The following is a 25515-nucleotide window of genomic DNA, read 5'->3' on the forward strand; positions in this document are numbered from 1 at the left end:
ACGATAGTGGTGCTGGCAGAATGGGTTCGTCTTTCCTGCCTTAATTCCTCCCTCCACCCCCTCACCAGCTGGGAGCCCTCCTGGGAAAAAAAAAAACCACAACAACAATAGACTTATAATATGAGCAAAACAAAGGAGTCGGGAATGAACAGTGCTTGAAGGTAAGGGGGTCAAGACACAGGCAATTTCCAAATTTGAAATTGTGTTTGCACAGCGTCCCCCTCACACAGGAGCCCCTGCGGCCCTGTGGGGAGAAGCCTGTGAAGCTGAAGGTGCCTGAGTGGCTGCTTTATCAGGTAGCCTGGAGTTTACCCTGGAGGTTAAGCTATAAAATGGAAACAAAAACAATTCAACCGTTTTTGCAGTTGGTTTAACCCAGCCACAGCTCCTTAAATGGCTCTCACCTTCCCGGGGCTTGCCAGGCTCATAAAGCTACAAGATGCATTTCAAAGCTATGAATTTGCTAAATAGAACTTCATTTCCTCTTCTTATTAGAGGTAATTAAATTTATTAGACGTCAGTAAAAGCCTTGTAAACAGGAAAAATATGAATGCTTATAAAAGTCTGCCCTCTCTTTTCAGCCTAATAATTAAGATGCAACGAGAACGTTGCTAATAACAGCTCATAATTTATGAGGTGTCACTCGGCCCCGAATCTGAGACACATTGTGCAGGTATCAAACGCTGGAATGAAAATAATACCCACCGAACCGCATTATTTATTAAATACATAACCACTCGGAGAAATAAACACATCACACACGGAACCTGATATTTCTGATGGAAACAGTATATACATCATCCCCTGCTTGGGAATATATTACCCATCAAGTCAAATGCTTAAATCAAAGTCACAACTTGTTTAAATGCAAACTGCCTGTGGCAGCCTGGCAAGCCCCAAATTTCCACTCGGCATTCACCTTGATGTCAGTTTTCAAAGCCTGAGTGGCTGTGAAGGCTTTTCAATATTATTCTTTTTAACAGGCTCACAAGGAGAGACATCCCCCAGCAAGCACTGGAGGAAGAGAAGCAGGAGAGGAGGCAAGGAAAAGATTCCCGACAGAAGTGCAAGGATCATGAATTAATGAAAACATTCCCACCCCCACCCACTCCGGCGCCGGGGAACGCGCAGCCACCGCAGGCCGGGCCCCTGCCCACCCTTGGCCTCTGGCCCCAAGCGCAGTCCTTTCCCGCTGCAGTTTACGAATGCACCTGACACCTCTACCAACGGCCCAGCGCGAACCAGCACGCGGAGTGCTCTGGGATAAATGGTGACGGAAAGTGGACACCCTGCTAAGCTGGTCAAACATGAGGCCCGCCGGCCGCGAGTTTGACGTGCTTGTAAGTCCATCGATTCAAAGATGCCCTGGTTTATAAGCCTCAGCATTAGTTGAGGTAGCGCTAAGAAAGAAAACATTAAACACCGCCAATTAAACTAGGACATGCCATCATCGGAAGGTGCCCCCTGATGCCAGACGTTTAAACTGAAAAAGAAAGAAAGGGAAGGGAAGGGAAGGGAAGGGGAGGGGAGGGAAAGGAAGGGAAGGGAAGGGAAGGGAAGGGAAGGGGAGGGAAGGGAAGGGAAGGGGATTTTAGAATCCACACAATAAAGCTCCTAAAGCGAGATGGGGTTAGACAGCCGTGGGCAAACTACGGCCCGCAGGCTGGATCCGGCCCGTTCGGCTGTTCTATCCGGCCTGCGGAGCCGAAAGAGTGGAGGGTTCTCTTGCTCTCCCCTCCGCTCCTTTACTTTGAATTTATATTAGTTCACACAAACACTCCATCCATGCTTTTGTTCCGGCCCTCCGGTCCAGTTTAAGAACCCACTGTGGCCCTCGAGTCAAAAAGTTTGCCCAGCCCTGGGTTAGGATGAACATCAGTCTTGAAATTGTTACCTTGGTTCGAGTGTGTGAATTACATCTTGATAAAGCTGTCATTACAAGTGTGACTTTGGACACTTCATGTGAGCAGTCCTAATAGTGGGCTGTGAAGAAGGTGGTCTAAGAAAGGCCTCCTTGGGGAGGGTCTGAAGGTGACGGCTGAGGCAGGGCCTGAGGTGAGGGAGGGCACCTGAAGGAGGAGTGTATCTGGGAGAAGAGGGATCGGCGGAGCAAAGAGCAAGTGCAAAGGCCTGAGGTGGGGGGGTGCTTGGTGCAGGGCAGCCAAAGTGGGTGGTGCAGAGAGAGGTGCCGGAGGTAAGAGTGGGGGTCTAGAGGGTCATAGGAGATGAGATCAGAGAGGTGACACCAAAAATAAGTTTTCTCCGCCCCCCCCCCAAAAAAAAGGTTTCCTCCAAGTTTCCTATGAAGTTGAAAAATTAAAACAAATATTTAGAATGTTGTTTAAAATGGGGGGGGGGGTGCTGTCCATCAATTTCACTCCAAACCCCTACCTTGGTGGCTTCTAGAATAGTTTACGATTCGGTATGCCTGAGCATCCCCACAATCTTGGGTCCGACCCACGACCCCCCTGCACATCTAGACCAAAGCAGTCCCAACGCTGGTCTGTTCAGAGGGGCCGCGTCCCTTCGGCGGCCTCCATGGAGGGCTGTTTACGGTTCGGGGCTGTTGCGAATAAACCTGCTACCATCATTCATGTCCAGGTCTCGTGGGCATTTATTTATTATTTTTTAAAATCTTTTTAAAAAATATATTTTGATTTTTTACAAAGAGGAAAGGAGAGGGATAGTTAGAAACATGGATGAGAGAGAAACATCGATCAGCCGCCCCCTGCACACCCCCCACTGTGGATGTGCCCGCCACCAAGGTACATGCCCTTGACCGGAATCGAACCTGGGACCCTTCAGTCCGCAGGCTGATGCTCTATCCACTGAGCCAAACCGGTTTCGGCTCTCGTGGGCATTTAGGTTTCATTTTGTGGGGGACAAAGGGTCAGGAATGCAATTGCCGGGTCACGTGGCAGCTGCATGTTCGGTTTTATAAGAAACGGCCCAACCACTTTGCAGAGCGGCTGCGCCCATTCGCATCCCAGCAGCGATGCCCGCGTGACCCAGCGTCTCCGCGCCCTGGCCTGCACGGGATAGTACCCGGGCTTTCAAGATTAGCCCTTCTCCCAGTGCCCCCCGGCTTCGTTTGCCTTTCCCTCCTGGCCGGGGATGCTGACCATCTTTCCATGGGCCCCGTGGCCACCTGCGCGGCGGCCTCTCCGGACGGGCCGTCCTCCCGCACTGGAACGGACTGTGTTTTTTCAGCTGAGCACCAGGGAAGTCCCCGGCCCGTGTCTCGAAGCTCTGTGGTGACAGGAGAGAAGAGGGATTCCTGTTCCCCATCCCCCCACACTCTGGGCTGCGCACTCACTGTGCGCAATTTGGGGGTGGGACCATGATGCCGTCGGGCCCGTGTGTGTGTGTGTGTGTGTGTGTGTGTGTGTGTGTGTGTGTGTTTGCTGAGCACCTGTATTGAATCGAGTCAGACGTGTATGATGTGATGCCACAGTCTTAGCAGCCTCAGGACCCCAGGCCAGCGGAATCTGAAATCTTGGGTCCGACCCACGACCCCCCTGCACATCTAGACCAAAGCACGCCCAGTGCCCCAAGGCCATGTCCACCACACTTGTCCAATCTTCCCTCCCCCTCCATTGGCCTTTTGCTCTTGGGACTGGACCCCTAGACCCAATGCTATGCAACTTGGCTGGGCCCTGATCCCACCCAAAGGCCTAGCCCACCCTCTTCTGGGGGTGCTTCTTCTGCCCCCCTTTCACCCCATACAGACCAAGACCCCCTTTGGCCCCTGCTGTCGTGCCCCAAACACCAGCTCAGATGCCGTATCAGCACCTCCTCGATGGGATGTCCGTGTGGGCACTCACTGGGCTGACCACGTTCTCCCCAGGCCCAGCCTCACTCAGCTGTGTCCCTTGCCTGCTGCAAAGTTGCCCCGAGCCCACAGCCAGGTCCCCTAAGACACAGGCCCAGAGCCACACTCCAAAACTGGGTGTGGCTGGAACAAAGGTGAGGAGCCAGTTGGGGGAGATGGAGTTGGAGAGAGAGAGAGGTTGGGGTGAAAGGCAAACAGCCTTGTACGCTGAGGCCAGAAACATGTTCAGGGAAAGGGAGCTGGGTGGATTTTAGAGCTGGGGATGGTGATGGTAGATGGTCACGCTAGCAAACAGACAGCCATTGCATGTGTATGGAGCAGCTATTATGTGCCAGATAAATGTTAGCGGGATGGATCCCTAGTATGAATTAAAGGATCCGGGGCATATGCAATGTTATTCTGAGGGTTAAGGAGCATAAAAAAACGGAAGGAAAGATTGGGTCCTGTGAACTCTGCCGTCTGTGAAGAGCCCAATGGTAAATATTTCAGGCTCCGTGGGCCCCACGGTCTCTGTCACGACCACCCAAGCCTGTGAAGGCAACCACAGACAGGATGTAAACGAATGAGTGGGGCTGTGTTCCAATAAAACTTTATTTTATAAGAACAAGCAGTGGGCCAGATTTGACTGTGGGCTCTAATTTGCTGACTCCCGCTCTAGATTTTACTGCTGCTGGACATGCCAGTGTTGGAGTGATGAATCTTGGCCTCCGTGCTTTTAAGATCCTGCCCTATACATTCCAATGGCTTGTTCGGGTCGTCAAAAACCACAAGAATTTTGTGGACCTTGGTGGCCCAGGGGAAAAAGAATTAACGACGAACACAATTAGACGAACACAATTTCTCCTTTCTGGGCTGGAATGGGAGCGGGGAGGCCGTTCTTATAAGCAACCTGGGACCGTCTTCCTCTCCAACATACTTTAGGTCTATTTGGAAGGTGGGTTGGAGAATGTGTGTATTCTTCCCAAACCTCAATCTATACCAGAGACTTGAAATCCGAGATCTATAATTCACTTTAATGTCATTGTTCCCATCTGGGCTTGAATGGCCTCATCTGTAAAATGGGTACAACGGACAAAACCTTCTCTTTGGAGCTCTCCTGGTCTCAAGCTCGGTTTTACAACGGGCAAGGGGGCTGAGACCGGAAGTCCTGGTTCAGAACAGGACTTGCAGGACAAGGACCTTGTCTCCCTAGGACAGAGTCTGGTATCTAGGAAGGAATCCGTGAGTGTTGGTTAGAATCCATGCTGGCTGAGGCAGAAGCATCAATGCTACCCAGAGCTGGATGCACGGCAGCCCCTGTGAGCCTCCTCACCGCCAGCGCGTCGCGGGGGGCCCTGACGCAGCCACGCTGCTGTTGCCCCGTGGCTGTCAAATTCACTTCGCTGTTGGCCTCGGCCAGGGCTCCCCGCCTTCAGAGAAATTTCCCCAGCGCCTTTCTCTCCATCTTCTTGGTGGTGGGGATGCCGGCCCCCATCCTGTACGCACAGCTCACTTAACGGGCACAGAGAAGTGGGAGAAAGCCCGGGAAAGGAAACACAATTACCACCCCATCCAGCCTAAACCTTAGGAAGCCTACCAGGGTCTGCATCTCTTTAAGAACCGTACACAGACATTTCTGGTCGGAGTGAAACCACGCCGCTCACCGAGGGCTGGAGACAGCCAATGAAGATCAGTCAGACCCAGTTAGTTTCAAACCCGAGGCCCCGCGCGCGGGGGAAATCAATGTACAGTATATTAAAAACAACCGCCGCGGCCCTCCAATGATCCACTGGCTTAGCTTTGAATGCATTCAGGCTAATGGGGGCTTTAATGGGTTCTGACAGATCATCCTACTGATCAAGAGACTTGTATGAAATACGCTGCCTACTAAACTCTGTTTTGATTTTGAGAAAAGAAAACTAAACGTCCATGGTAAACAGGGCTTGATTGTTCCGCGTTCCCCGAGAGCCCTCTCCGCCTGACCCCGCTGGGGAGTCGCCGACGGGAGGACAATGAGAATCCTATGTACCTGGCCTGCTTCTCTCCCGGCTCTAATCAAGGCGTAATCAACTGGAAATCTCCGTCTGAAGATTTCGGGGCGGGGGCGGGGGCGGGGGTGGGGAGGGTGGCCAGAGGTCCAGGATTCGGTGTTGGGTGAGATCGGAGCGAGGAGCGTTAGCCGCCCTGGGAAATCGAGTCCGCCTTTCGGGCTCCGAGGCGGGCGGGTTGACTGTGAAAGACGGAAGTCCCTGTTTGAAAGGGTGAAAAGGGTCCTCGGGTGGGGACGGCAGTTTTGCAGAGAAACGGAGGAAGGCACGCTCCCTCCGTCCGTCCGCGTGTCCTGGGCCCAGGTGGATTTGATCAGATGCAGAACACGCCTCGGCTAGGTCTGGTCTGATCCCCAGGGTGCATGGCGTCTGCAGAACTTGACACAGAGGCCTTGGCGTTATTCTTGGAGACTATCCCTTGTGCAAGAGGCGTTTGCCTCCCCCAGCCCCTGGCTGCCCCTGGTGGCCTCCACCATGAGCCACGGGCCGCTCCCCTGTCGGACTGGCCTTGTCTGATCAGAAGCGAATGACATGTACGCCAGCCCTTCCATCACCCCCCTGCACACCTGGGGGGAGGGGTTTCCTGTGAGGGTTCCTCCAGCTTGCAGACCCTCTCCTTGTCTGGGAAGCTGGGAAGGACAGGCAGGGTGCCTTTGAAACCCGGCACCGCTACGACGGCCTGTATTTCACCTTTGACCCCTCCCAAGACAGCGGAGGCGGTTGCCATGGACAGTCACTCACCAAGCGGGTCAGCAGGCCCCGAGCACTCAGGGTCCGGAACCGGGCTGTGCGACGCCCTTGGCCCCTCTGTCCCCGTCCGTGGGCACCGCCGTCCTCAGCCAGCACGCCCCAGCTCTCGGAGGGAAGCCCCTGCACTTACCAGATTAAAAACCACGGCCGCGCCCCGGCTCCCAGCACTCATCTGTATTGGTGCCACGAGGAGTCGGTGGCTTCTGTGAAGTTGATGGATTTTGTCTCCGGGCAAGTGCAGAGAGGCACACGCATCCGTATCGGCTGCGATCCATTTAGCCTGGTGCGCGTGGGCCGAGGAGCCATCTCACCTCGATTCCCGCAGGACTGATGAGGAGGAAGTGCCAGCCGAGTCGTGAACCTGCCATCGGGAACGGGCCCGGCCCACGTGCTGGGAGTTAATGAATGCGTCCCTCCCCCGGAGAGAGACGGACCCCGGTCCTCTGCCATGCGCAGCCGATCAACAATTGTTGTGCATGGATCATCCATCAGGAGGGGATGGCAAGAATTCTTTTTTAAACAAATCTAAAATTGCGATGGGTGACCTAATCCCGCCACGGGAATGGGGGAAGGGACCAAGGAGTCATTTTTCATAGCATCTCATGCATCAAAGAGGTCCGCACCATCTGCCTAGACCAGTGGTCGGCAAACTCATTAGTCAACCGAGTGGCAAACCGCGGCTCGCGAGCTGCCTGTGGCTCGCGAGCCGCAGTTTGCCGACCGCTGGCCTAGATAAACGGGGAAGCTGCGAGGCGCAAATGGGTGGGAATACAGGGTGGGAACCTATTATTCTGGTACTTCCTACGAGATGTAATGTGAACCGCTTACCACAGTGACACAGTCCAATGAGGCGGGCGTCACCATCCTCCCTGTGACCCAGACGAAGCCCGGAGCCCAGAGTTCAGGGACCCACTGTCCCAGAAACTGGATGGTGCCACGGAGCGCGTCCTGACGCCTGCATGTGCCGGGCGCTGCGGGGCGTGTTCTAGGCACATAGACCCACGCGCTCTTCCCGCAGCCTCGGGTGATAGGCACGTTGCCACCACACCCATATTGTGTGTTTTTTTGTGTGTATTCTAACATATTTTTATTGATTTCAGAGAGGAAGGGAGAGGGAGAGAGAAAGAGAAACATCCATGATGAGAGAGAGTCATGGACCGGCTGCCTCCTGCACTCCCTCCATTGGGGATCGAGCCCCCAACCCGGGCCTGTGCCCTGACCGGGAATCGAACGTGACCTCCTGGTTCATAGGTCGACGCTCAACCTCTCAGCCACGCCAGCCGGGCTAGCATGCCCATTTTGTAGACTAGAAAACAAAGGTTTGAGAGGGTGGGTAGCCTTGGGGTCCCACGCAGAACCGTGACTCTGCAGCCGGAAGCCTCTGCGGCCCCCAGGATCCGGGGGTTCCGAACTCTGGTCCATGGTCGCAGACATGGCAGAGCGGGGGGCGCAGAGGGGCTGTCTCTGACTGTGGGGGAGGACCTGGAGGGATGGCTGCGTGGACTTGGTGCCTCCCGTAGGACCGGGACTGTGGTGTGATAAGGGGGCACGGGGCTGAAGGACGGGGGCGGGGGGTGGGGGGGGCGTGCTTTACCTTGTTAATAAGAGAGAAATGAGAGGCCCAGCTGGCGGGGCTCAGGGCATGAGCATCGACCTATGAACCAGGAGGTCATAGTTCAATTCCCGGTCAGGGCACATGCCCAGGTTGTGGACTCGATCCCCAGTGTGGGGCGTGTAGGAGGCGGCCGGTCAGTGATTCTCTCTCATCATTGATGTTCCTCTCGCTCCCTCTCCCTTCCTTTCTGAAATCAATAAAAATATATTTAAAAAAAAATAACGGACCTTACTCGTGCTTTCCCAGGGATCCATCCGGTGTCTCAGGCGAGCCAGAGAGCCAGTGAGCCCTCTGCCTGACAGCCACGGACACCTGCCTCCCGGGGACCGGTGCCCGGCCTTCCTGCAGGAAGTCATTCCTGCTGCCCCCGCCTCTCCCGTCCCCACCCGCCCCCGAAGCTGCCTGCTCTCCGCAGCCGCACTCACTGCAGCACTCCGGGCCTCCCCGCCCTCCCCCGTGTGGTTGTCAACTTGACTTCACCACCGCGCTACCCACGGCTCCCAATGAAACGTGACTAAAACCACCGTTTAACCACCGAGGGACCACGGCGGCCTGGCTCCGCGGCGCGGCCACTTCACGCGTTGTGGTCCGCGGACTCCCCTCCCTCTTGGTCTGTTTGCAGAGTTGCCTTTTCAAATAAAAATCCCGTCTCCCCCGGGCCTGCCCCGACAGGTCTCCCAAATAAACAGCACTCAGCGGGGCAGGGGGCCACGTGCATGCAATTTGCCGGGCGGTAAAAATCAGCCCAAACTAGAGCAGGGGGGAAAGTTGCATTCGAAAACATCGTCCCCCGAAACACACACAGAACCTCCTCTGGAATGTGGGGTGCCCATTCATGGGGGCCTATGGGAGCTCATTTTGAGCGCCCCTCGATTCAGTCACGGATGGGCTTAGAAACTTCTTAATAAAATCATTGTCTCCAGCGATGCCGTGACCAGCCACATCCCCTGGGTGGAGGCTGCAGGGAGAACAGGGTGGGTGTGGCATCTGGGGTGTGGGGGCTGCCCGGAGGAGGCACCCCCTCCTGCACTCAGGAGGCTCCCGGGACACCGTCCCCATCTTAGGATCTCCCTCGGGTATGAGGGGCCACCTGCTGTCTGAGACCCTGGGAGTCAGACGGTAGCCAGAGCGATGACCTGCAAACGGGAATAGCTCAGCCGCCGCACCCTCCCTGCAGGGAACCCGGGGTCTCCGGCATCGAATCAAACCCACACGCTGGTCCGGCCTCTCCCCCTGCATCGCCCCCACTGCCCTCTTGTTCCTCTGCTTCGGCACGGCGGCCCTCTCCTGCCCTGAGCAGCCCACCAGCTGTTCCCGGCCTCGGGCCCTTCTACCCGCTCCGTCCCCTCACCCAGGGGGTCCCTCCCTGGCACCTACAACATCTTACTCACTTGCTGGTCTATTGTCTGTGCCCCCACTACTGGGCAAGTTCTTATTCTGGTGCCTATATCCGCCCCCACCCTCACACCTGGCGTGGGAGCAGGCAGAGAGGAGCCCTGGAAGGCAGGGGCCTGTCTGTGGGTGTCCAGGACTCCCCGCTGCTGAACTATGTGTGTTTGGGGGGCGGGGGGAGCGAGGGCTGTCTTCAGAGCACTCTCTCCAGAGAGCGGGGATCAGGCAAGCCTGGCAAGCAGCGGGGATGGAGAGTGGAGGATGTCCCGGGGACCAGGCTTCCTGCCCCTCCCACCCCCCCTCTGATGCCTCTTGCCCCTCCTCTTTCTCTGCACCGAACCCCCGGGGAGAGCATCACGCTTACCGACAGCCACCGCTTCCGCTGAGGAGCTGTGACTCACCTTTCGGCCTCCCGGCCGGCAGTGGCTCCAGCCCTGGCCGCCCATCACCTGGCCCACCCACGGGGCTTTGAGAACTGCCTGCACCTGGCCCCACCCGGCAAGGACGCAGGCCCACCCACCTGCGCACAGGAGGGCCTCCTGGAACCTTTCTTGGTCCCTTCCCTCATCCCACTAACATTGTTACACAGCATATTGGTACAAACAGCCCAGGAAGAGGCGTAACAGCAATACACGCATGTTGGGGTAAGCACTCAACATTTATTTCTCCTATGGGGTGCAAGCAAGCGGGTGTGGGGCAGTGACATGAGGGGAGGAGCAAATCAGGTTTACAATGCATGACGCCGGGGAGCCGCGGGGCACCTGGAGGGCTCACGCCCACCTCGGAGCCAGAAGACCCTCGGCTCGCTGCCATGCCCAGGAATGCCAGATCTTCCGAACCCTAAAGAGACAGCACACGCTTTTATTTTATAGGAAATCTCCCAAGTTTTCAAATATAGGCCCTCGTGAAATAGAACAGAGAACTGGCACCGTGGGGCTACGTAAACCCCGGGCGAGATGGACCGGCGGTGCCGGGGCTGCGACCCCTCTGTGCCAGGCCCTGCTCACCGACACGGTCCCATGCGCCCTGCGAACCCCGGAGGCAGGGCTTGGTGAGCGGAGGAGGTCCCGGGGACCAGGCTTCCTGCTCCCCGCACGGATGCGGACAGGGAGGCTCAAGGACGTCTGGGATTCACCCAAGGTCGGAGACACCCCGTCTCCGGAGAGGACCCGGGCCGCTTTGCCCGGCGTGACCTTTCTGTGGAGGTGAGCTCCCGGGAACGAACGCATGCGCTGAACCGGCGATGAGGTTCTGAGGGCAGGGAGGCTGGGCCTAGCGCGCCTCTGAGGGGCTAAGGCAGCGCCCCTCACCTTCCGATACTGCGCACCGTTCCGAGAGAATCACGGGCCGGGGGAGGGCGAGCTAGTCTCACCATGTCTAGGGGTCACCAAACGGCAGCAGGCATGTCTCGGCATCACCAGACAAACCTGACGCAAGGAGTGAGGACGGGAGGGGAACAGGTCTCCCCGGGGCCGGCTCACGGGTACATAATGGCTCTAATATTCTGTATGGGGCATTTAATGACATGTCAGAAAGTGTCCCAAGACGTCTGTGGCAAAATAACTTCCCCTTCAGTGTCCCCATTAGCCAGGGGAGGAAACCGAGGCCCAGCGACGGGCCCCAGGTCACCAGGCTAGCGGAGGGAGTTGGGATTGGGGCCCAGGTTTCAGACTCGTCTCTCTAAGGCTCCAATGCCATCAACCCCACCTGTCATTATGCGCAAATGGGGGGATCGGAGAAAAGACTGACAAAGCTCACGCCATGAAGCGTTGTGAATGGGGCCGTGTCTCTCTCATGGGATCAGGGCGGCTTGCTTTGAATGGCCAGCACTCCCGGCCCCTGCGTGCAGAGTCCAGGATGCCTTTTCTAGGTGTTTCTTAGAGAAGAGAGAGGCGACTCCACGAGCCGCTGGCCTTCCAGTTCATTGCGAATCTAAGGACGGGGCTGCAGCCGGGGGGGGGGGGGGGGGGAGCCCACGGCCTGCTCCCACGCTGTGTCTAGAAAGGCTGTCCCCGAGGGCCTCCCTTGCGGATGGAGACGTTCTGGGCACTGGCCAGGGCAGCAGTAGGCAGCCACACGTGGCCACTCACCACCCGCCACGTGGCTCCGGTCCACAAGGAACTGAATGCTTCGTTGCAACGAAATTCCAATTTAACTGTAAGGAGCCACGCGTGGCTGGCGACTGCCACACGGGGCCCCACGGCCTCTAGGCGGTGCGGTGAGGAACGGCAGGGACGTCTCTAAGCTCTGTGGTCCCCCAGGCGGCGCTAGTCACGGCCCTTGCCGCTCTGTAGAGGCTTAAGAAGGAAGGAGGCTGGGCCTTGTCACCTCCCTGGCCTTGGAGCTGGACGGCTCACGTTAAAAATCCAAGTGGGGACAATCGGGGTGGGGGGGGCAGGGAGGGGGAGAGATCCTGTTTAATATCAAATCGGATGATCACAATGGGCCATGTCCAAACGCTGTCACATCCCAGGGCCCCACTCCCCAGCCGTTTCTAGCTGGGACCCGAGTTCTACCATCTAAAGGCCGCGTCTACCCACACTGCCCGTGGCGGGGATCGAGGGGAGGAGCCAAAGATGGCTCCCCCCCCCCCCCGCCCCCCGAGACACACACCCTCCTAAGGTTTGGGCTCCAGGAGCAGGCCTCTGAGTTCCGAGACGACGTCCGTGAGGTCGAAGGGCAGGGGCATCGAGGGATCCTCCTTCTCCCAGTACGGCCGGCACTCTGGCTTCTGGTCGGCGGGTAAAGTGCGAGCGATCCGGGACTGGCACCTGGAAGAGGGAGAACAGGCAGGTCATCGGCGAGAGGAAGCGCCCGGAGCACCCGACACCCAAGGACAACTGGGGGCGACGCGGCCAAACGCCCCCAGACCGGCCTTCGCAGTGGCCACGGCCGCCGTTACGCGTGAGCGTGTGAGGCGGGGAGCAGGTGGTTATGCGAAGGGAGCATCCTTCTTTATGGGGCTGGAACTTCCCTTTTTGTTCCAATTCCCAGATGTCGATGATTCTCCAGTGGCTCCAGAGAAGCCAATCGCCAGGGAAAAGCAGTTACTCTGCCTTTCAAGCTGGTGAATTCGTTCTCCACGAGCTCCACTGTGAGGGTAAGTGTGTGATGAAGCCATTATCAGATTTGAATGATGGTAGGATTTCGATGTATTACCAGATTACCGGGGGAGAGATTAAATTGAATTTTCTGCCTGGAAACGTCCGAGGGTAGATTAAACAATAGGACAGGCCGGGATTGACTCCGGAGGTCCCGCATATTTACATGCGTCCCGGCCGGCCCTGTGCGCCGAGGAGGCACGCCGAGGAGAGCCGGGCTAACGGGGAGCTATGCAAATAGAGGTTAATATTCATTTCTGCTGATGAGGACGTGGGGGAACCGCCACCAAATTAAATTAAGAGGCGAGCAGCAGTTACTCCCCAAGGAGAACACTTAAATCACGGTTTTTATGAAGTGGATTATTCATCAATGGCCGAGAAATTAATTAGCGTAGGCGACTCCAGAACCGCCTCCGAGGAAGGAGTCGGGGCAGCGGCCACACCACACCTTGGTGGGCAGCAGGCCCGCGGATGTGACATGGGTCTGGCTTTAGCTTTGTTTATCTGGGAGAGAGCAGAGGACCAGGGAGAAGGAAACGCAAACTGCAATCAAGAATAAACAATTTCACCCTGGCTGGTGTGGCTCAATGGGTACAGCATCCGCCCGCAGACTGAAGGGTCCCGAGTTCAATTCCGGTCAAGGGCATGTACCTTGGTTGCGGGCTCGTTCCCGGCCTTGGTCGGGGCTCGTGTGGGAGGCAACTAATCGATGTGTCTTTCTCACATAGATATTTCTCTCTCCCTCCCTCCCTCCCTCTCTCTCCCCCCCCCCCATTCCCTTCCATTCTCTCTAAAAATCAATGGAAAAATATCCTCAGTGAGGATTATTAACAACAACAAGAGTAAACAATTTATACTTTCGGGCCACGTGGTGGTGACAGCGGGTGCCCTGAAAAGAAACACGGGTGCTCCCCGACGTAGCACACGTAGCTTACGTCCCTTCAAACCCATCACGATTGAAAATATTAAGTCGAAAACGCGTGGGATCCGCCTAACCTGCCGAACGCCCTGGCTCAGCCCGGCCCACCTTAGCTCAGAACACGTCCGTGAGCCCCCAGCTAGGCAGGATCCTAGTCTAACACAAAGCCTATTGCATCTCGAAGTGTTGACTAACTCTTGTCGTGATTTTCATACACACCGCTTTCGCACCACTGTAAAGTAAAAAATAAAAACAAAACGGAGGTCAAGCCATTGTAAGTTGGGGACCGTCTGCACTATGAGGTCTTCTACCCCGCACCCTAGGCTCTCTAAACCAATTAAGAAGTGGCCAGGCCACCATCTGTCTTCTGCGCGGGACTGACCACGAAGGGATCGAAGAATGGACCTATTTCCAAGCGTGATGGGAGAGAAGGTTCCCGACTCCGAGACATCTCCTTCTCTGGGGAATTATCCGTGGGGAGGGGGTCCCCCCAGGAAAACATACTTCAGCTGAACACCTACCTTCCCGTGTGCTTAATTGCGGGGCCGGCATCCTGGGCACTCCACGGCCGCACATGACACGCGGCCTCCCATATATCTCCCGCTCTCCGCGCCGGCCTGATAATGGCGTCTGTTAACACGCGCTAAGTACTATTATGTAGCACATCACTTCATAAATAATAAGATTAGCTGACCTCGGGGCCCCGAGAAGAGTTACGTGTGTAAATGTTCTCATTATTTATTTAAAGCAAGAATTAAAGCAACAGAAGCTGCGTCGGACAATCCTCTTAGCATAAATATTAAACTGTTTGCACCGATAAGCCCCGCACGGCACCCGGGACCAGAGGGTGCGTTCTGCGGACGCCTTTGCGAGAGTGGGTGTGGGAGGCGGTGCCACTCGCTGCCGTGGTCCCCAGGGCGCCTCTCCCCAGGGCCAGAGAGTCTCTAAGTCACATGAAAGTGATGGGAGGAAATTAATACTCGAGGGAAGCCGAGACTAATTACAGAGGAGCTCAGCAGAGCTGTTTAAATGGCGCTCTCTTCGCTGCCTGGAAACCAGACAGGGATGTGCAACGGTGCTCAATCAGAGAGGGATGCTCAGTGATGCTCAGAGAGGGATGCTCAGTGATGCTCAGAGAGGGATGCTCAGTGATGCTCAACCAGAGAGGGATGCTCAGTGATGCTCAGAGAGGGATGCTCAGTGATGCTCAGAGAGGGAGGCTCAGTGATGCTCAATCAGAGAGGGATGCTCAGTGATGCTCAGAGAGGGATGCTCAGTGATGCTCAGAGAGGGAGGCTCAGTGATGCTCAATCAGAGAGGGAGGCTCAGTGATGCTCAGAGAGGGATGCTCAGTGATGCTCAATCAGAGAGGGAGGCTCAGTGATGCTCAATCAGAGAGGGATGCTCAGTGATGCTCATCCAGAGAGGGATGCTCAGTGATGCTCAGAGAGGGAAGCTCAGTGATGCTCAGAGAGTGAGTCTCAGTGATGCTCAGAGAGGCATACTCAGTGATGCTCAACCAGAGAGGGATGCTCAGTGATGCTCAGAGAGGCATACTCAGTGATGCTCAACCAGAGAGGGATGCTCAGTGATGCTCAGAGAGGCATACTCAGTGATGCTCAACCAGAGAGGGAAGCTCGATAGGAAGTTACTCCAAAAGGAGCACCTCATCCCGCAGGGAAAATGGTCGGCGCACACATTAATCCAGTTGGCAGATCAGCCGGCTGTGATGAGTGTTGACCCACCTAGAATAGCCGGAGGTCTGCAGACAGGCCAGAGGGGTGCTTTCTCACCTGTCAGTGGGTTTTGCCCCCTCACCTGGAGAAAGTGTGAGAGCTAACACAGCCTGCTGCAGAGGTCCGCTGCGGCCGCGGTGCCACGCTCCCCAGCCCACGGGCTGTGATGGACCGGCCATGCTTCCCCACTCTGCCCTGCCCGCCGAGTGGGTGCGGATGGTCGCCTTGCCAAACCAGAATGCTGACAGAGTGCAGCGTGGGCCGAGCTCGTCTGGGTGTGAAAGCAGGAAACACTGGCTTTGGGTTCAAATGATGTCCCTACTTGGGACAAATTTACCCGGGAAACGAGAGCGTGCTGGTGTCCTCCACAAGGGCCTTCACGTGACAGAAGCCAGTGTGAAGACCAGGACGAGAGGACCTTTCTAGAGAGAGGCATGGACTGTCCCCCGGGTTCCGCAGGAGAGCAGAGCCTTCCAAACCCAGCTAAACAGCAACCAGGTACAGTTCCCCTTTCGACCTCGTCCTCTCACCTCCCATCTTAAAGAAAAACCTTCTTTTTAATGCTTCGGGTTAGCGAATAAACGTGAATCTACTCGGGGAGCCCTGTTCCTTTCATGAAGCAAAGGAAAATAATACGGACTCATGCTCTTTCCATTCAAAAAACTCGATAAGTGTCACCCTCCCCTCCACCCGCCCCCCCCCCCCCGCCCCTGCAAACTCTTGCTGCTTAGGAATGGTTCTCTCTGAAGGATTGACCTTGTGACGTAATGGGAAGCAGCTGACAGGTGTCCTATGGGTGGTCCCCAGCGCAGACTGCCTGGAGGGTCCCCTCCCCCGCACAGGTGTCACTCCCAGCGGCCACCACCCGCGGCCCTCCCCCAGGGCCACACTGAGATCCGGATGGCCAGGGCCACGGCTACATTAGAGGACACTGGCCGCCCTGCTGGGATTAAACACTTTAGCTAAAGTGTGTGTTAATTAGGGGTATGCAGGCCGTCGATACAAGGTTAATGCAGAGGTCAAGGGAGAAAGTCCTTCCCTCCTTGAATCACTTCACAGACTGGGTGACGCACGCCGGGCTCTGTGGGTTTTAATCGATAGGTTTTATAGTAATGTGCTGGCCATCGATTTTAAGAAAACACGTACGGTCTCCCTCCCCGTCCCTAAATGTTGCCACAAATAATGAAGGACAGGTAACACCCCCATCACTCTCGATGGGGCCATGAAGAAAGGTTTCGGGAGCAATGGGTCCCGCTATAAGATGCGTCGAGGAAGGGGGGAAAGCAAGCTTTAAAAAAAAAAGTACAAAGAAACTAGACCTTGATGGAGAACTATGAGCAAGCGCGGGCCGCCGAGGAGACAAGAAGAATGAACTCCTAAGAGAGAATTCTTTCATGGGAAGGAAGAGAGCAATGCTTGATGCAAAGGACAATTACGTTTTGTGCTGTTTGAACGCCTCCAAGGAGCTTAGCACAGCGCACAGGTTCGTTCGGTTCTCACCATAACCGAGAGAGACGCGAGGGAAGTATCGGATCCCCACTCGGGGTGAGGGCTGTCTCCCCCACGATCAGTCCTTGGGCAGTGGGAGAGAGGGCTGGGCCAGACCCTGGGCATCTGGCTGGCTGCCCTTCCCCCAGGCCCCCCCTTTCCAGGGAGTCCCATTTGGTCGAAAATGGGCCCTGTCCTCCTGCCAATTTAGATCTTCGGGAGATTCCAAACCACGTCGGGGGGAGAAAAGGAGAAAAACGTTTTGTTTCCCTTCACATTTCTACAAAGACCATTATTATGGCCAACAATGGCTGACACGTTTTCTTACATAATCATCTAGGGCAGTGGTTCTCAACCTTTCTAATGCCGCCACCCTTTAATACAGTCCCTCATGTTGCGGTGACCCCCAACCATAACATTGTTTTCGTTGCTACTTCAAAACTGTAATGTTGCTACTGTTAAGAATCGTAATGTAAATATCTGTGTTTTCCGATGGTCTTAGGCTCTACAGCAGCGGTTCTCAACCTGTGGGTCATGACCGCTAGCAGGGTCGCCTAAGACCATCGGAAAACACAGATATTTACATTACGATTCATAACAGTAGCAACATTACAGTTATGAAGTAGCAACGAAAATAATTTTATGGTTGGGGGTCACCGCAACATGAGGAACTGTATTAAAGGGTCGCGGCATTAGAAAGGTTGAGAACCACTGATCTAGAGTCTATAGGAATAGAAGATACACGTTCATCTTTTACAACCATAAACTGCCCCGGCGTCCTGTCCCACACAGCAATTCCGATGGTGAAAGGTGAGGATATTTCACATCACATGGCATCTAATTCCCGACAGCACCTCCATTTCAGTGAACACCAGCTCGGGGTCGGCTCTTGCAAAGGATCGGGCACACAGCACAGGCCTCCGGAGTCCTCCTCCCCACCCCCACCCCCGCCCCCATGCCAGGGCCCCGCCAGGCTCGTGGAAACACTTAATACGTGAGAGTGCTTGGCCCTCCGCTGGGGTGCAGGCCCGGGGAGGTGGAGGGCTGAGAACGGTCTTAGCCCGGGTGGGTTCATTTGTCCGCCCGTCGGTTCCATAATGAGGGCGATGAATGGGCCACGTTGAGGGCCGCACATTTAGGAGCCGCTGACCTCTGATCTCTGGTCACATGATAGGGTCACCTGAAACCTGCATGCCTTCTACCTGGCCGGCTAACAATGTAAAGGTCAAGTAGGCCGGGCGAGTCTAGGCATCGAGTCTGCGGCGGCTCGGACGGGCGCTTTAGGCGCGGCCGGGTTGGGTTCCCCGGCTCACAAAGCTATGGAACCGCGGCCGAAATGGGCTGGACAAAAGATATACGATTTCAAAGCGGTCTAGGGTAACGTTCCTTGCCAGGGAATAGAATGAGCTCATTATTTTTAAAGGGCAACAATGAAAACAAACACTTTGGAGGAAAATGTATTCCGCCCGTGCCTTGGCCGCTGGGAGGGGAGGCGGGCAGGCGTAGGACTTAATGAGCGATATGGATGCTGTACCTGCGACAGGGCCGGCGGTCCAATTTGATGCAATTACTGGAACAAAATCCCCACCGGGTAACCGCGAGCCCTCCTCTCGGCCACAGAATACGGCCCCTCCGCGGTCCTCTGTCAGCACGGCACCCCACAAAGGAGCGTGAGGACAAAAGATAACCCTTCCCAAACTCCAGGACTTCCTTGTTGCCTGAAACTTAAGTCAAGTTCGCATGAGACGGTCTCAAACTTCAGAAGGATTCCAGAATAACTTAATCATCCGAAATTCAAGGCAGCTGTGATTTTTTTTTTTTAAGATGCACCATTATGTTATTTTAAAACACTTCTTCTTAAAAAAAAAAGACTTTAAATTTTTAAAAAATATCTTTATTGATTTTAGAGAGGAAGGGAGAGAGAGACAGAAACATCAATGATGAGAGAGAATCACTGATTGGCTGCCTCCTGCACACACTGGGGATCGAGCCCACAGCCCACCACCTGTGACCTCCTGGTTCGTAGCTCGATGCTCAAGCACTGAGCCACGCCGGCCAGGCTGAAGATTTTAATTTTTGACTGTTTGGTTCAATGCCACTTACTTAGACGCAGATCATGAGTCACGTCAGTACTGCACCGTCGTGGAAATGAAAGGGAAAACGCTAACACCACTGGTTTCCAGCATCTAGACAGCCGTGGGCAAACTACGGCCCGCGGGCCGGATCCGGCCCGTTCGGCTGTTCTATCCGGCCCGCGGAGCCGAAAGAGCGGAGGGTTCTCTTGCTCTCCCCTCCGCTCCTTTACTTTGAATTTATATCAGTTCACACAAACACTCCATCCATGCTTTTGTTCCGGCCCTCCGGTCCAGTTTAAGAACCCATTGTGGCCCTCGAGTCAAAAAGTTTGCCCACCCCTGATCTAGAAACTTCATCGTAACCCTCGGGAGGAGCAGGTAGCATGGAGAAATCTGATGAACACCTAAAGCCTGTTTTCTACAAAGGATTTTCTCCAGTCAAGTCAACGACTGACAGACAGACAGACAGCTATGGCAGCGTCCGTCACCCACTCCCGCTCCTGAGGGATGAGCAAAGGACAATGGCTTACAAAGGAGCAAAGGGACAGCTGCTCTCACGGTGGAATGCTCCTTGGAGTTGGGAGCTGTGAAATAAATCTGAGTTGATGCTCCCCCTCACCCCCATCTGCTCACCTGTCAGTCTCTTCCCACTGTACTGCTGTTTTTAGAAATACTTCCGTGTTCTCTGCTTAGCTGTTTTTTAAAATATGTTTATGAATTTTAGAGAGAGAGGAAGGGAGAGAGAGAGAGAGAGACAGAAACATCACTGAGAGAGAAACATCAGTATTGATCGGCTGCCTCCTGCACGCCCCCTGCTGGGGATCGAGCCCACAACACGGGCATGTGCCCCGACTGGGCATCGAACCGGAGACCTCTTGGTGCCAATGGCTGGGCCGCCGGCCAGCCAGGCTGCTCAACTGGCTTTTGGGTGCCGAGGAACTCTCCCAAGTTCATTTTAACCTCCTCCAGAGCGGAGGCTCCTGCGCCTTTGTGTCTCTCCTCCCCCGGGAGCACATTCACTAACACAGCGGGAAGCTCAGGGTAGCCCCGTCCCAAGGGCGGGCAAGTCCAAATTCGGAATCTGGGCCAAGATAAAACGCCAGTTTGTCGAGGACATGCCGGTCTTCTGCTGAAGGCATGCCATGCACCGATTTCAAAGCTGAGTAAAAGTCAAGGTTCTACACGTCCCGGCATCTGCTCGGTCCCCACCCCCGATTCCGGGGCCTTCTCTCCTTCCCATGTTCGCTTTGCCCTAGTCCTGCTGGCTCATCGGCTCCTCCTCTCGGGCATCAGCGTCTTCTGTGTCTCACCGGGACCGTCTAACCCCGTGGCTTCTCCCCATCCTTCCGGTCACCACTTTCCCACGATCCAATCCCTGAGGCCTTCCTTGAGTAAGATAACAACATAGGCCCGGCCGGCGTGGCTCAGTGGTTGAACGTCAACCTATGAACCGGGAGGTCAGGGTTCGATTCCCGGTCAGGGCACATGCCCGGGTTGCGGGCTCGATACCCTGTACGGGGCGTGCAGGAGGCAGCCGATCCATGATTCTCTCTCATCATGGATGTTTCTATCTCCCTCTCCCTTCCTCTCTGAAATCAATTAAAACATATTTTTAAAAATAAAATAAGATGGGAACATACAGAAGGCTGTGAAGGGAGCGAAAGCCTCGAACGTTTCCAGGAATAAGGTCATTTGAGAAGGGAAACTTCGAAGCTCAACCTACACGGGGTTTCGGGGGATGAAGCAAACACATCCTCCTGAGACTCTTCCCTGCCTGGCTGCCACACCCCAGGGCTGAGAGGAGGGAAGGCTCTGGACCGGTCGCCCACTACCTTTGAGCCTCTGCCCCCCTTTGCGCTGGGAGAGAAGAGAAGAAAGCACTCCAGGCCTCGCTGGGCTCCCGAGTCCCCCCGTGAGTGTCATTCTGCACAGCTCAGCTCCCAACCCACAGCTCCTTGTCTCCTCGGGGCCGCGGGGGCTGCTGGGGAGGGTGGGCAATCCTACCTTCTGAGAGCCACGGCCGGCCGGCCGGGCCCCTGGGTCCGTGCCAGCTTCGCATCTAAGATGACTCGGTTTGAAAGGCTTTTGTAAACATTGCAGTTTGCTAGATCGCAGACCCAGTTCTGCCGCCCTCGCACGGAAGTCCGTGCCGGGCCGCTACCGAGGTAGCCCAGGGACAGAGCCCGTCGGTGCCTCGGACGGGAGGGACGCGTTGCTAGAGAGGCGCCTTAGGGTGGCCACGTGGCCTCCAAACTGCGGGTTAACGGGCGGGTTTATTCATTCATCATCACAAGGACAGCTTTCCCATCTCTGAGGACAACTCCGGGTGAGAGGCCAGCCGTTACCCGTTTATTACTTACAGTGAGTACCCCCTGGCCCGCCCCGGGCTGGTGCAAAGACTCACACTTCGGAGCTCGGGAAGCTTGGGCCCGTCATTCCCTCACTGTCTGGGGTGATTCGCATGCTCCCAGCACCAGCGTTTGCTTGAGGGGTGACCTTGGGGAAGGCCCCGAAGGGGCACTGTGACCCTGTCACACGGAGGCAGCCATAGCGCCTGGTTCCGTCTGGGAAACACGCAGCGTGCGCCAGCGCCGGCCACCTCGTCTCAGAGCCGCTGGCCCAGGAAGAAGGCCTTTTCCGTCGAGAGAAACGAGTGAGGCCACGTCCTCGCCACATGCCAGGGAGAGGCGCGGGCTCGAGTGTCGGTCTGCACAGGGCAGACACCCCGGGGCCCTCTGCGGATCCCGCTGACTTCTCATTCGCCCAACTCAGACGGTCACCGGGAACGAAAGGTCGAGATGGAGGCATCTGTGCAGAAGGTCGAGATGGAGGCGTCTGGGAGCGAGAGGCCTGTCGCAGGTCACCTTCCGGCCCCTGACAACAGGCTGCTGGGCGCAGAGGCTGGGCTCTGGCTGAGCCGTACAGCCGGGGGTCCGCGGGGAGCGGGCCGGGCCAGCCCAGCCGGGACGGGACTGTCACCCGTTCTCCCCAAGCCTGGCCGGCCAGGGAGCCGCCCGATGCTTCACGCACTCCGGAGGCTCGTTCCATGCGGGGCGTCCTCCGTTCCTGGTCTTCACCGACGCAGAACCTCTCTCTACTTGACAACACTCGTCACCCGACTCCGAGTTGTTCCCTAAACCGAACAGTAATCCATGTGATTTTGAAAAACATCCTAGCCTCTTTACTTGACACGGGGAGGGTCCATTCTGTACTTCTACTCATGAGATCAGACGGCAGAGACGCCTTCGCTCTCCCACTCACCCCGAGGGGACTGGGGGGCGTCTCAGCACCTGTCCACGCCCAGTCTTCAGGGAGGAGAGTGTCTGAGATCCCAGTGAAACTTTCCACGGGGCTTGCCCCTCCGCCCTTCTGATCCTTTCCAAGACTTTCCTGCCACCTCCTTTTACATGTGTACGAGGCCGAGACGTGGTGATTAAGACCACGCACGGACACATGCCCTGCCTGGAAAGCCGTCACTGACATCATCGGGGCGCCTCTCTATAACACGGGTCTTAGCGGGGAGGGCAAACAGAGAACATGCAGGGGCCACAGAGGAGGGTGCTAGCACAGGGGTGGGCTTCCCCGACAGGTGGTCCCAGCTCAGGTGACACGGCCTGACCTCCGGTATGACCGAATCTGCGTCACAAGAAACGTGCCATAACCATGTTGTTGCATTACAACCTTGACTCGGGCGTTTCTGACAGCTGCTCGCCGTCCCCCACCCCGCCCCGCCCCCAACATGGAATTCACAGCCATTGGGAACGTCTATGTAATTGTGGGGGAGGCCCATGTCTCCTAACTGTTTCTGTCCTTACCATCAGAAAGGAGACGTGGCTTGTTAGAATCACACACTGAAGAAGTAGTGTGAGCTATCGGGTCCGTGTAAACCTTCTCAACACTGCATTTGCGAATGCCAGCAGGCTGTTCAATCAATGACCGGAACTACCTCAGTCCCAAACAGATAATGGCATGGCGCGTAACTATCCGTAATCAGAAAAACTGGGAACAGCCTACATGTCGCATTGTGGGACTAATACCAAACTCTGGCAGACCTCTACTATGAACTTCTCTGTGACAATGAAGTGGAATAAAACAGATTTAAACAGCCTATGTTCTCACAGGGAGGGGAAGCTTGTCCAGGCCTAAGGTAGATGACCGAACGGTGAAAGCTAGCTGGGTATTGCTTCGTATAACACAACCACCTTTATGTAGGATAAACAAGGAAGGCTTGGATTTGTCTATGGCTACACCTATACGTCTGTAAATGCACAGAAAAAAAATATTTGGAGGGGCAAGGTCTGAGATGGGGGTTTAGAGGTCAAGGAGGACTTTTTAAAATGTTTATGTCTGTGCAAAACTCGTGTAACTCAAGACAGATAAAGATACTAACTGATGGTGAATGAAACAAAATCCTTTCGCTGGGGGTGGGACTCCGTCCTTCGAGAATATAACTGTTTTCAGTTCTGACGTTTGTGCCTACCAGTCAGAATTCTGGGAAGTCGAGGAGAAAGAAGTCCATGCTCAGCTTGGGCAACACAGGACTTAGACATCACGTAGGTAAAACAATTCTTGCCCTGACCGGTTTGGCTCACTGGATAGAGCATCGGCCTGCGGACTGAAGGGTCCCGGGTTCGATTCCGGTCAGGGGGATGTACCTGGGTTGCAGGCACATCCCCAGTGGGAGGTGTGCAGGAGGCAGCTGATCGATGTTTCTCTCTCATCGATGTTTCTGACTCTCTATCCTCTCCCTTTCCTCTCTGTAAGAAATCAATAAAATATATTTAAAAAACAAAACAAAAAACAATTCTTTCGTACCTGAGGGTGAATTTATAACTACCAACACAGTGCAGGCAGGGTCACCCCAGGCCTGGAGGAGGAAAAGGGGGTTCTTTCTCACCTTCCCCCATTTCCCGCCACCCCCCGAAACCCAAGGCTTGCAGGGGAGGAGTGACAAGAAGAGGCTGGGGCCGAAACGTACACACCTGAGCTTTGTGAAACGTCTCTCCTCTACGTGTCTCTTAGAAACTGTCCAAGCAGCAGAGGCAAAGTGGGAACAGATGTTTTCCTACCAAAAAGGCTCTCGGGAACGCCTCGGCTATTCACGGTCGCTCTCTAAGGAGCGGCACCAACCCTTCTTCCTGTCCACCGTCACAGCCCCCGCATCTCTCTCCGCCCTTTGGGTTCACCGGCTCCGACAGGCCTGGCCACCCGGCCTGGGTTCCCAGGTGCTCTTGGACTCGGCTCAGCTACGGAGTCCGTGCCAACAGGCCTAGGAGAGCTTACGCTGAAGCAGGCTGTGAGAAGGACATTTTCTTTTTAAAAAAATTATATATTTTTTTTACTGATTTCAGAGAGGAAGGGAGAGGGAGAGAGAGATGGAAACATCAATGAAGAGAGAGAATCATGGATCGGCTGCCTCCTGCACGCCCCCACACTGGGGATCGAGCCTGCAACCCTGGGCATGTGCCCTTGACCGGAATCGAACCTGGGACCCTTCAGTCTGCAGGCCGATGCTCTAGACCAGGGGTGGGCAAACTTTTTGACTCGAGGGCCACAATGGGTTCTTAAACTGGACCGGAGGGCCGGAACAAAAGCATGGATGGAGTGTTTGTGTGAACTAATATAAATTCAAAGTAAAGGAGCGGAGGGGAGAGCAAGAGAACCCTCCGCTCTTTCGGCTCCGCGGGCCGGATAGAACAGCCGAACGGGCCGGATCTGGCCCGCGGACCGTAGTTTGCCCACGGCTGCTCTAGACACAGACCAGCCAGGGTGAGAATGGCATTTTCTTCTCCGGCTGACTCTGTTTTTTCGCTTTTAGGGGGAGAGCAGCCTCCTGGAACGCCTGGGAGATGCCGAGGGTCTTGGGAACACGAGGTCCCCCCCCTGCGGTTCGCCACCTCCCCTGATAAGCTTTGCTTTTAGGCACCTTGGTGGCGAAAGGCATTTAACTTTAATTCCATTTGACTTCAATTGTGTCCAAATTACTGTAAAAAGGAAGAAGACAACAAGCTGTAAATATGAGGGGAGACAGAAAATCATTGAGAATCCTGCCTTTATGAATATTTGATGAAGAAAGGTTAGATCCATGGCTGGTAAATTATAAGAAATTATGTCCATCATGTGACTCTGTCAGCCAAGGTTAATACAGATGGGCCGGGACCTAGTTGGGATGACAACGCAGATTAAAAAAGATTTGTCCTGTCCTCCCTGCAATTAGTTTTCCCTCCCATTATTAGTGAAATAGGGTTGATCATTAGGATTATGGCGAAATCACTGCTCGGTGAAATCGTTGTGTTGTGCAGGCTGGCGTTGCGTTTTCACAATAAATTTTTCATCTCTGCTCATCTCGCCCTTAATTGTGCGGTCGCCGTGGGCAGGATCCAATTATTAACTCTTTTGATCCTGCGATGCCCTTGCCATCGAGTACTCTGATTATCAGCGGGCTGCCCGGCCGAGCCGGCCGTTTGCTGCGGCCGGATACGTGGGTCTCCTGCTTCATTTGGTGCAAGCAGAAAAATGGTCATTTTCTGCTCCAAGAACAGCTCCCGTCAAGCGTGAAATGGTCTATAATTGTGGGGCA

The 25515-nt window shown here is 55.2% G+C and overlaps 1 protein-coding gene across 2 annotated transcripts in view; it reads right to left on the minus strand.

Annotated features, from left to right (window-relative positions):
- Positions 1 to 10255: 10255 nt before the first annotated feature.
- The window catches only part of FTO (FTO alpha-ketoglutarate dependent dioxygenase), a 293160-nt gene continuing 277900 nt past the window's right edge, over positions 10256 to 25515 (minus strand). For both annotated transcript variants that reach the window (XM_080643931.1, XM_080643932.1), the window contains 2 exons: positions 12230 to 12387; positions 10256 to 10456 (listed from right to left, as the gene is read on the minus strand). In XM_080643931.1, coding sequence (XP_080500057.1) covers positions 12234 to 12387 — 154 coding nt within the window. In that variant the 3' untranslated portion in view covers positions 10256 to 10456; positions 12230 to 12233. The remainder of the gene's footprint in view (positions 10457 to 12229; positions 12388 to 25515) is intronic.

The sequence above is a fragment of the Plecotus auritus genome, assembly GCF_963455305.1.
Source record: "Plecotus auritus genome assembly, chromosome: 10".
NCBI classification, from domain to species: domain Eukaryota; kingdom Metazoa; phylum Chordata; class Mammalia; order Chiroptera; family Vespertilionidae; genus Plecotus; species Plecotus auritus.